The sequence below is a fragment of the Rutidosis leptorrhynchoides genome, chromosome 1, assembly GCF_046630445.1.
Source record: "Rutidosis leptorrhynchoides isolate AG116_Rl617_1_P2 chromosome 1, CSIRO_AGI_Rlap_v1, whole genome shotgun sequence".
NCBI classification, from domain to species: Eukaryota; Viridiplantae; Streptophyta; class Magnoliopsida; order Asterales; family Asteraceae; genus Rutidosis; species Rutidosis leptorrhynchoides.
In genome coordinates, this window is record NC_092333.1 from 580,470,830 (window position 1) to 580,483,273 (window position 12,444).

At 34.1% G+C, this 12,444-nt stretch overlaps 2 protein-coding genes across 2 annotated transcripts; one reads left to right on the top strand and one right to left on the bottom strand.

Annotated features, from left to right (window-relative positions):
* LOC139845736 (uncharacterized) lies at nt 1-414 on the bottom strand. Its single transcript, XM_071835926.1, has one exon. The coding sequence runs from the start codon at nt 412-414 to the stop codon at nt 1-3; it is 414 nt and encodes a 137-aa protein (XP_071692027.1).
* Nucleotides 415-1,284: 870 nt separating this feature from the next.
* LOC139845752 (uncharacterized) lies at nt 1,285-1,725 on the top strand. The gene has a single exon (XM_071835927.1). It carries the CDS (start codon nt 1,285-1,287, stop codon nt 1,723-1,725), a length of 441 nt encoding a protein of 146 aa, XP_071692028.1.
* Nucleotides 1,726-12,444: the final 10,719 nt, after the last annotated feature.

Genomic DNA, 12,444 nt, shown 5'->3' on the forward strand with positions numbered 1-12,444 from the left:
CTATAGTAGTCTGAGGAGCTGGGTTTTCAAAGTGTATTCTCGAGAGGAAGTGTGAGGAGCGTAGGCACGATCAAGGGACAACCAGAGATCACGAGACGTTAGTCCTTGAACATGTTGGAATGATGCTTCGGATATGGTAGAAATGAGGAGCATTCTTATATGAGCATCATTAGAGACCCAATTAATGTAATTGGGGTTTGGTGTTTGAGATTGTGTTTCTTCATCTTTTTCTGATGACGGGACATTTTTAGGTGGACAAGGGATTGTGCCATCAATATAGTCAAATAATTTGTTGGTGACGAAGAACGGTTGAATCATTGTCTTCCAGTAACCATAGTTTGTGGGAAATAAAGTGAAACCAAATTTCTGAGAGTTGTGTGCGGCTTTCTCTGTTGGAGTAAAGGTAGCTAGCATTGCTATTTTCAGAAATAGATAAAAGATAAGTAATAATAATTTTTTATTTTTTTTAAATAAAAAGTAAAAATGACAAATATATATATATATATACTGTATAAAAGGAAGGATGAAGAGTTAAAAGACTTCAGTGTTAATTTTTTTTTTCTCGTTCCACAACTGAACATACAGAACCGGCATGTACAGTGGCGGCCGGCGGCGGTCGACGGTGGGTCGTAGCCCGAAAAATTTGAAAATTTCAGGGATCGGTCGGAATTTGACTCCGAAGTAGTGGTACTGGCGGTTTTCTCTGATTTTGGCCGGATTGTTCTCGATCGAAAAAGAAAGTCGAAAATATCCGGCGACCGTGGCGGCGCGTGGCGGCGCGTGTACTGGCGGTTATGGCTGAAATTTTTGTGCATGTGTTCGGAAACTAATTCCGCATGTAGCTGTGTTGTTAATTTGGCTGATTAGGGTTGTATTGAGTTGCGGTGATTTTGTGGGTTGACGGGATTTAGTTGTTATGACTTGAAAAGCTCGTTTCTGATGTGAACGTTGCGACAGCGCTGCATTCACAGAGCATACTTTGATTTTTAAAGGTCATTTTTTTTTCCCGGTACTGTTGCTGCTGGAATAGTAGCTGCCGGAATTGTTACCGGAATAGTGGCTGCCAGAATTGTTGCCGGACTTGGGCCTTTACAGCTCTTGATACCATACCGTGGTAGAGCGAATTTTGGATCCTTCCTTTTATACACTATTATTATTATTATTATCTTTCCTATCTAATATCTAATGAGGAGTAGGTATCTTATATATATTATTATATATATTTTTCATTTTTACTCTTTATATAAAAAAATATTATTTCTTATCTTTTATCTATTTCTGAAAATGGCAATGCTAGCTACCTTTACTCCAACAGAGAAAGCCGCACACAACTCTCACAAATTTGGTTTCTCCTTATCTCCCACGAACTATGGTTACTGGAAGACAATGGTTCAACCGTTCTTCGTCACCAACAAGTTATTTGACTATATTGATGGCACAATCCCTTGTCCACCTAAAAATGTCTCATCATCAGAAAAAGATGAAGAAACACAGTCTCAAACACCAAACCCCAATTACATTAATTGGGTCTCTAATGATGTTCATATAAGAATGCTCCTCATTTCTACCATATTCGAAGCATCATTCCAACATGTTCAAGGACTAACGTCTTGTGATCTCTGGTTGTCCCTTGAGCGTGCCTACGCTCCTTACACTTCCTCTCGAGAATACACTTTGAAAACTCAGCTCCTCAGACTACAGATGAAACAACCGCAGACTACCTAACTAGGACTCAAGAATACAATGTTGCGCTCGCTAACATAGGCGAAAAGATGAAAGAAAAAGATTTGGTGATGCTAGTTATATCAGGACTACGAGAGGAATACAACGGTTTAAAATCAAGCCTTCTGGGCCGCGAAAAGCCCCTTACCTTTGTAGACCTTCATGGTCTGCTATCAGACCACGACTACATGATCAAGAAATCTGTACCCGACATTCCTTCAGCTCAAGCATTTACGACTAGCAAACAAAGTCGCAATTCAACAGTTCCTAATAATGTCTTGCCCACTTCACAAACAGATCAGCTTCAAGCCGTACAATTGCTTTTATCTCAACTTGGACTCCAAGTTCAACCTGCCCATACACCCGCTGCACAAGCCATGTACACTAACCGATCTGGCAATAACCGTGGACGTGATTACAGACGTGGATGAGGCAACTATAACAACAGAAATCAAGCAGGTAATCGAAATTTACTTAATAAAAACACAGTTTTTGGCACATGCAACAGGTGTGGGATTGGGCACATCCCATCTCAATGCCCTAAGCGTAACCCTTCTACTATGAGACGACATTCACCTTCAGTTAACTTTACAGACTATCGCTCCAAAGCATCAACCTCTTGGATCCTAGACACAGGCTCTAGTCACCATGTTGCTCCAGACCAATCCAACTTTGGCAACTCCGAGGTCTACTACGGTGAGGACAATCTTCATGTTGGCAATGGTAAGGGTTTACCCATTCTACTCGTTGGTTCCTCACAATTTTCTTCTCCAAACAAAACATTTTTCCTCAAAGACATACTTCATGTTCCTGAAATAAAACATAAATTACTTTATGTACAAAAGTTTTGTCTTGATAACAATGTGTATTTTGAATTTCACTCAACTTTCTTTGCTGTGAAGGACAACATTAGACACACTACCCTCCTCAAGGGTCCAAGTAATGGTGGTCTTTACTCCTTCCATCTTCCTCAGTCTTCACCAGTTCACAAAGTAGCATTCTCCACTACCCGTGCATCTTCAGTTACATGGCATAAAAGACTCGGACATCCACATCCACAACTTTTGAAGTCCATGTTATCTAAATATCATTTGCCTTTACAAAATAAGTTTACAACCACCTTTTGTGATTCATGTAATGTTGGAAAATCCTCTAAACTTCATCTATTACCATCTACTTATAAAAGTTCGCACATTTTGGATTTAGTCTTTTATGATGTATGGGGACCTGCGCCTGTTACCTCCTTTGATGGTCACAAATACTTTTTGCTATGTGTCGATCACTTTTCTCGATTTATGTGTTTTTCCCATTAAAACTCAAATCTGATGTTTACGCCACCTTTAAGCAATTTGTGAAAACTCAAATACTTTTTGTGATGTATGGGGACCTGCGCATGTTACCTCCTTTGATGGTCACGAATACTTTTTGCTATGTGTCGATCACTTTTCACGATTTATGTGTTTTTCCCATTAAAACTCAAATCTGATGTTTACGCCACCTTTAAGCAATTTGTGGCAATGGTTGATCGACAATTTTAGACCAAACTCAAATTTGTCCAAAACTGATTGGGGAGGTGAATTTAGAAATCTGTCTCAATTCTTTTGTCCACTAGGCATCAATCATCGTCTTTCCTGTCCTCATACAAGTGAACAAAATAGTTTGGTTGAAAGACGACATCGTCATGTTGTTGAAACCGATCTTACTATACTCGCTCAATCACATGTACCACAACGTTTTTGGCATTTTGCTTTTGGAACTGCAGTGTACCTTATCAATCGAATGCGAACCAAAACAAACTCAGCAACCTCACCCTTTGAACATGTGTTTAAACATAAACCCGATTTTTCAATTCTTCGAGTTTTTGGGTGCCAATGCTACCCTCATCTTTGTTCATACAACAAACACAAAATGGATTTAGTCTTTTATGATGTATGGGGACCTGCGCCTGTTACCTCCTTTGATGGTCACAAATACTTTTTGCTATGTGTCGATCACTTTTCTCGATTTATGTGTTTTTCCCATTAAAACTCAAATCTGATGTTTACGCCACCTTTAAGCAATTTGTGAAAACTCAAATACTTTTTGTGATGTATGGGGACCTGCGCATGTTACCTCCTTTGATGGTCACGAATACTTTTTGCTATGTGTCGATCACTTTTCACGATTTATGTGTTTTTCCCATTAAAACTCAAATCTGATGTTTACGCCACCTTTAAGCAATTTGTGGCAATGGTTGATCGACAATTTTAGACCAAACTCAAATTTGTCCAAAACTGATTGGGGAGGTGAATTTAGAAATCTGTCTCAATTCTTTTGTCCACTAGGCATCAATCATCGTCTTTCCTGTCCTCATACAAGTGAACAAAATAGTTTGGTTGAAAGACGACATCGTCATGTTGTTGAAACCGATCTTACTATACTCGCTCAATCACATGTACCACAACGTTTTTGGCATTTTGCTTTTGGAACTGCAGTGTACCTTATCAATCGAATGCGAACCAAAACAAACTCAGCAACCTCACCCTTTGAACATGTGTTTAAACATAAACCCGATTTTTCAATTCTTCGAGTTTTTGGGTGCCAATGCTACCCTCATCTTTGTTCATACAACAAACACAAAATGGATTTTCGATCTACACCTTGTGTATTTCTTGTTTACAGTACTGCCCATGATGGCTATCGTTGTTTCGACCCAAAGTCGGATCATATTTATATAGCCCGTCATGTTCGATTCAATGAGCAATCTTTTCCTTTTAAACAATCTGATACAACCATTTCTACACATCCAGTCAATCCTACATCTTTAAATATCCAAATCCTACCTCACAAACTAAAGATTCACCTTTCACAGTTCCTAAAACACATTCTGTCCCACCAGAACCACAAAATACCACCACTACACCGCTTGAACGCGGCACGATCAAACCACCTATCATTCACACATATCTTCGTCGCTCAAAAACCTCCTCATCACCACCTAAACAAAGTCACAACCAACTACATCAGACTACTGCTACTTCTACCACCACTTCTACAAACACTGAGCCACCTCCTCGTTTTCGACCAGCCAATCTTCGCCCCAATCCTAAACAAATCCACCAACATAAGGCCACCTCCTATCATACAAGAGGTCCCTCATCCGACACTGAACCAACAAACTTTACCATTGCTAACAAGGATCCTCACTGACGTAAAGCCATGACTGAAGAGTATTCAGCGTTGGTGCGGAATGGTACTTGGTCCCTGATAATGCTAAAAACGAACATATATTTCATAGCATTATCCTTCAAGAAAGACATGCTTTTAGTTGCAATTGTTCTATTTACAAGTGATATTCGTTTAAATAATAAAAGGTGAAGACAAATGACAGATTCGACGATTTGAAGACGCAAACGACCAAAAAGCTAAAAAGTACAAAGTACAATCCAAGTGGTTCAAATTATTGCTGAGAAACGTCTAAAAGTTACAAGAGTACAAGCCGCAAAACGCAAAGTACAAGATATTAAATCGTACGAAAGGACGTTCGAAAATTCAGAACCGGGACATGAACCAACTATCAACGCGCGAGACAACGGACCTAAAATTACGAGTCAACTAGGCACAAGAATATAATATAATATATATATATATAATTATATATAATTATATATATATAATTATATATTAAATAAACTCAGCAGCCCACGTTTTGATTGCAAAATATCTGAGTACAGCCTGGCCATGCGATCGCATGGCCTGGAAGAACAAAAACCATGCGATCGCATGGCACCCAAGAGACGGCCAAGTGCTATAAAAAGGCAGTTTGCTCGACGTTTTATGTACACCTTCTTCAACTGATACTCTCCATCTCTCAATATATATTTATATTTTAATTATAATTTTAATTTTAATATTAAGTTAATAATAATAAGGTTACAGTGGCGAATGTTTTAAGTTTTAAGTTTATAAGTCGAAATTCTGTCCGTGTAACACTACGCGATTAATACTCATTGTAAGTTATGTTCAACCTTTTTAAATTAATGTCTTGTAACTAAGTTATTATTATGTTTATTTAAGCCGAAGTAATCGTGATGTTAGACTAAATATTAAGACTGGGTTATTGGGCTTTGGACCATAATTGGGGTTTGGACAAAAGATCGACACTTGTGGAAATTGGACTATGGGCTATTAATGGACTTTATATTAATTAAATGATATCTCGTTGATTTAGTATAGAGATTTATAATTTGACGTGTTTATATATAACCACATACGCTTGACTGGGTACGGTGGGCGGGATATCTATAAATACTAATAATTATTCATTTGACCGGACACGGGGATGGATTAATAGTCACTGGAGTCATTAAAACATGGGTGGATTACATTCAAGGGTAATTGGTGTAATTGTTAACAAAGTATTAAAACCTTGGATTACACGTAGTCGATAACCTGGTGTACTCATAAAAAAAAGTATTAAGACCTTGTTACAGTTTAAATCCCCAATTAGTTGGAATATCTGACTTCGGGTATAAGGTTAATTTGGCCAAGACTCTCGCATTTTATAATTATGACCGATGGACTATTATGGACAAAACCAGATGGACATATTGAATAATCCAGGACAAAGGACAATTAACCCATGGTAATAAATTAAAATCAACATGTTAAACATCATGATTACGGAAGTTTAAATAAGCATAATTCCTTTAATTTATATCTCTTCGTACTTTTATTTACCGTCATTTTATTTATCGTCATTTTATTTATCGTACTTTAAATTACTGCACTTTTATTTATCGCATTTTTATTTATCGTCATTTACTTTACGCTTTAAATTAAGTTATATTTATATATTTATATTTAATATTTTACATTAGGTTTTAATTGTGATTTAAGACATAAAATCGACAAACCGGTCACTAAACGGTAAAAACCCCCCTTTATAATAATAATAATATTACTTATATATATATTGATACAAATATAGTTTAAAACATATATAGCGTTAAACTCAGCTACCTCCTTGTGGAACGAACTGGACATACTAAAAACTACACTACTCTACGATTAGGTACACTGCCTATAAGTGTTGTAGCAAGGTTTAGGTATATCTCATTCTATAAATAAATAAATATCTTGTGTAAATTGTATCGTATTTAATAGTATTTCATCGTAAAAATAATAATATTTCGTACTACACCTTGCACACATCAAGTATTTTTGGGGCCGCTGCCGGGGAATCATCAACGCCGAAGCGAAACGCTATATTTAAAAAAAAAAAAAATTTAGTTTTAATCTATTTTTGTAAAAATATAATAAGTTTTAAAAACAAAAATATAAAAACATAAAAAAAGAAAAATATATATCTATATTTTTAAGAGTTTAAATTAAAAAGTTTTTTTTAGTTACAAAAACTAATAAGTTTTTTATATATATAAGTTTTAGTTATATTATATTTTCTATAAAATAAGAAAATAAAAAAAAATCAAAGAAAAAAGTTAAAAAAAAAAAAAAACGATTGAACCTGCATTTTTTGGCCTGCATATAAATTGAAACTGCACATCATGCGATCGCATGGCTGCAGTACTTAAATCTCATGCGACCGCATGAGAAGGTCTGACAGGGTCTGATCATCGTACAGCACACAATTAGGGTTTGTTATTAATTATTATTATTATTAATTAACCTAATTAGGGTTTTAATTAAATATTAATTAGTTTTAGTTTTAATTAATTTTGTAATTTAAGTTTTAATTAGGTTTATTACTTTATAAATTAGTACCTTTTTAATAAAAAATTATAAAAATAATATTTTTATAAAAATTGTATTTTTATAACTTTAAGTTTTATTTTTAACTTTTGTATCTTTTTATTAGTTTAATTCGTAATTTATATATTTATTATTCATAATTAGTTTTAAACTAGTGTTTGCCATAGTATTTCTAGATCTTTAGGCTTTGCCGTAAAATCCCTTAAGTGCTTTTTCTTTAGATTAAGATTTAGACGCTTTAGAATTTTACGACGTCACTTATCGCTTTAATATTTAATAGATTTTAGTGCCTATTTAAATTATTGCCGTTTTGGATATAAAATTCCTTTTAAGCTTTAATACCTTTAGACGCAACTTTTAATATTTAGTTTTTAGACTTTTAAGTTTTCTACGCTTTACTTTCTTATTATTATTTTTTGACTTTTTATTTTTCGACGTTTTTCGACGCACTCTTTTTCTTTCTTATTTCTCGACGCTCTAGTTTTTAGGACATAGATTTTATCTTCAAAAAATTCGACGAAAAATTATTTTAAGCGCTTAAATTAATAGACATCCAAAATTTTCTGGTTCGTAGTAATAGTTGGATTTGTTAGTGGCGAGTTGTGGGCTTCCGATTTAAAGGGTCCTGGCTACCTGCTGCATCTATTGGCTATTCGAAACGTGGGTAAAATCAGAAAAGTCTATTAATTTGATAACTTATAGAATTTTTTATTTTTTATTTTTATAACTAATAGGATATTCAGTGAATGCACCGAGCAAAACGTTCACCACCTTTCATACGTTCACCTCCTGTAACTCGATCAAGACATCTAGCCAATATTGTCGCCGTTGAATTTTCTTTAGAATCGTCATCTAGTCGACCAAGTACTTCAATTCAAATTTCCGATAATCCATTTTTTGAGCCCGACCTCACAATTGAGAACCCGGAGGATATTCAAGGACAATTCAGAGATCCTGAACCAATAATCATTCCTCCTGAACCACAAATCATTCAACCAGAGATTGTCGAGGAAGAAACCATTAAATCAGAATCCCCTAGTGATTCAGATTCAACAAACTCAATCATGGAAAATCCGGAACCTCTAAGTATGGAAGATCGAATGAGGGCTACACGCACTGGCCAAGGTCATGCCATTACTCAACCAGACATTAATGCGCCAGATTATGAAATCAAAGGATAAATCCTACACATGGTAACTAATCAATGCCAATTTAGTTGTACGCCGAAGGAAGATCCAAACGAACATCTTTGTACCTTTAATAGGATATGTACTCTATTTAAGATCAGAGAAGTTGAGGATGAACAGATCTATCTCATGTTATTTCCCTGGACTTTAAAGGGAGAAGCCAAAGATTGGTTAGAATCGTTACCTGAAGGGGCGATTGACACATGGGATGTTTTAGTTGAGAAATTTCTTAAAAGATTCTTTCCGGCATCTAAAGCCGTGAGACTTCAAGGAGAAATTGTTACGTTCACACAAAAGCCAAATGAAACTTTATATGAAGCGTGGACAAGATTTGGAAAGTTGTTGAGAGGATATCCTCAACATGGTTTAGACACTTATCACAAATATTCTACCAAGGATGCGACATTACTACACGAAAAGACATCGACATAGCAGCTGGTGGTTCCATTATGAAGAAAACCGCAACTGAAGCTTACAAAATTATTGATAACACAGCCTCCCACTCACATGAGTGGCATCAAGAAAAATACATCGTTAGATCATCTAAAGCTGCTAGAGCCGATTCTAGCCATGACTTTGATTCCATTTCCGGAAAGTTAGATGCTTTCAAGAGACGAATGAAAAAGATGACTAAGGATATTCACGCAATACGAATTAGTTGTGAGCAGTGTGGAGGACCACATTTGACAAAAGATTGTCTCAGTATTGAACAAACAATGGAACAAAGAAAGAATGTTTCATATATGAACCAAAGGTCTGGAAATAATTATCAGAATAATTATCAACCGCCAAGACCAAACTACAATCAAAATCAGATTTATAACCGAAATGTTCCATACAACAACAAGGGCCTGGCAATCAACAAGTATCCAAGACCAAACTACAATCAAAATCCGAATTAAACCACCACAAACCGATGATAAAAATCCAAATTTAGAAGATATGATGTCGAAGTCCCAAACGCAGTTTTTCACATCTCAGAAACAAACCAAAGAACAAAATGCTCAAGCATTTAGAAATCAACAAGCTTCAATCCAAAATCTGGAACAAGAAGTGAGCAACCTAGCAAGGTTGATAGGTGAAAGAAAACCGAAAAGTCTACCTAGCGATACAAATGCTAACCCCCGGAATGAAACAGCTAAAGCCATTACCACAAGAAGTGGTATTACACTTAAACCACCTGAAATACCTGTAATTTTTGATGACTCTATTCCTACTACACAGGCACCACAATCTGAGCAAGAGAAGGAAACAGAACCGGTAGTTGAAAAGGTTATTGAAGATAACACAGTTAAGGCTAAACCTTATGTTAAACCATACCAACCACCGCTTCCTTACCCGAGTAAAATGAGAAAAGAAAGACTTGAAGCCAAGCAATCTAAATTTTTGGATATGTTTAAACAAATAAATGTCAATCTTCCTTTCATTGATGTGATTTCAGGAATGCCAAGATATGCTAAATTCCTGAAAGATCTAATCACAAATAGAAAGAAAATGGAAGAACTCTCGGCTGTTACAATGAATGCTAATTGTTCTGCAGTGTTGTTGAATAAGCTACCAGAAAAACTCTCAGATCCAGGAAGTTTCACAATTCCATGTTTTCTGGGTAGTCTTAGTTCAATAGAAGCATTGGCAGACTTAGGTGCTAGTATAAATTTAATGCCGTATTCACTATACGCTAAACTAGACCTCGGAGAATTGAAACCAACACGAATAAGTATACAACTAGCAGATCGATCAGGAAAATATCCATTCTTAAACACGGCTAAAGCAATAATAGACGTGTTTGGTAAGAAACTGGCCCCAAGTATAGAGGACGAGAGTGTTACCTTTTCTGTTGATAGAGCCATGCAACAACCGCAATCTGCAGACGATACATGTTATTATATTCAAACTATAAATTCACATGCAGAATTGTTAGAAGAATTTCCAGAATTACAAGGAACAGGAGAATGTTCTTTAAGAGAAGGAACTGAACCAATTGATGAAGCTGAAATGTTAGCTGCACTTATGGCTAATGTGTGACAACCTGGAAATTTCTGACCAAATTTAAACTTAATCTTTATATGTTTTCGATACGATAAGCAAAGTTTGTAATGTTGAATCTCAAAATTTTGGAACTACATTCATGTAATCAATTACCCTTTGACCGCGCTCGACGATTCACGAACATTTATGTGTATAGATATGTATATATAATATATGGTTATATTAATTGAAAACGTTAACAAAGTATTATATGTATAATACTTTACAGGAACGTATTTGTTTCAATATAAGTTTATTATAATTATCGACGAGATTATAAGATGATATCAAATGATTGAATTATCAGATATATTGTGATATGATTACGGGTCTCTGTTGTAAGGTCCACTGAGAATTAAGAAATCTATTCTTTTTAACGGTATTCGGAATAATTGGTAAACTGATTTACAAGTAAGAACAATTGTGTCAATTAACGGAAACTAGACAAGGGTTAGTGAAAATTCCTGTTTAATTTCCAATTCATGTTTTATAATATTTTTCTCGTGACCTTGATAAGATAACTATGTTAACTTTCATTTTATTTAATGTGAAAGTAAGAACGTGGAGTGTAAATAACTTAGATGTTGGATATCGACAAGTTAAGTAACTCGACATTTTTCATTAAGATGATTTCATATGTTTATTTAACCTTTGGACTTTATCACATGCTTCACCAACAGACTGTAATTTAAAAACTTGAAACCTATTATGAATATATAATATTCTATTTTTCTAAAACGTTTTATGATATAACGATTTCCATTATTTTAACTTTTTAACAAAATGATTCTTAAATATATTTAGTTTTGGAAAACAAAATTATCATATTTATTTGATTTAGTTTTAAACGTACAAAAACGTTTTCTGTTTAAAAAGAACTTTATTATTAAAACGTATATAACTTTTATAAATATCTAGAACCACTTTTGACAACTCATTTCTTAACAATTATGATAAAGATAACGATATTTATATTTTATTTTATTAAATATATATATTTTATTTTATTAAATATATATAACGATTTAAATTAATATTATATATATTTATACGCGTATTATACGTACATAGTTTTATACTTTTACTATACTTTAACTTTACCTTTACCTTTACTTTTACTTACTTTTACTTTACTTTAACTTTAATAATTCACTTTAATAATTCATACTTTAATAATTCATACTTTAATAATTTACTTTAATAATTCATACTTTAATAATTCACTTTAATAATTCAAAAATCTATTATAAATAGAATTCAATAGATTTCATTATTTCATAGAAACTTGAAAATATATTTCTCTAAACTCTCTCAATCGATATATATATATATATATATATATATATATATATATATATATATACTCAGTATTATTTCAAGATATTATTAGTATACATAAAATACTACGACGGAGTTATATTCAGGCGATCTCAAAATAAGTTTTCAAACGGGATAGAGTTAAGGAAATTATGGGTTATAGCTATGGAAGTTATGGGTATTGTTCGGGGGTATAGCTCGTGAGGTTAACCTAGTGTTTATCATCTTCATTGCGTCTACGTACTTTCCTGCAATATTGAATCTCAATATTGATACGTGAACATTCATATCTTATCTTTTATATATTAATAGTGTACCCCTGACTTGTACTCGAGTATATATGATTATGCATGTTTGTTTGCTTAGTTTCGTCGTTATATAGTTTATGATAAATCATGAATTTAATACATATGCTACTAAGATAAGGTATATGATATGC

Excerpts from the sequence above, each read along its gene's own strand:
- LOC139845736 (XM_071835926.1), bottom strand. The coding sequence starts at position 414 with ATGCTAGCTACCTTTACTCCAACAGAGAAAGCCGCACACAACTCTCAG.
- LOC139845752 (XM_071835927.1), top strand. The coding sequence starts at position 1,285 with ATGGCAATGCTAGCTACCTTTACTCCAACAGAGAAAGCCGCACACAAC.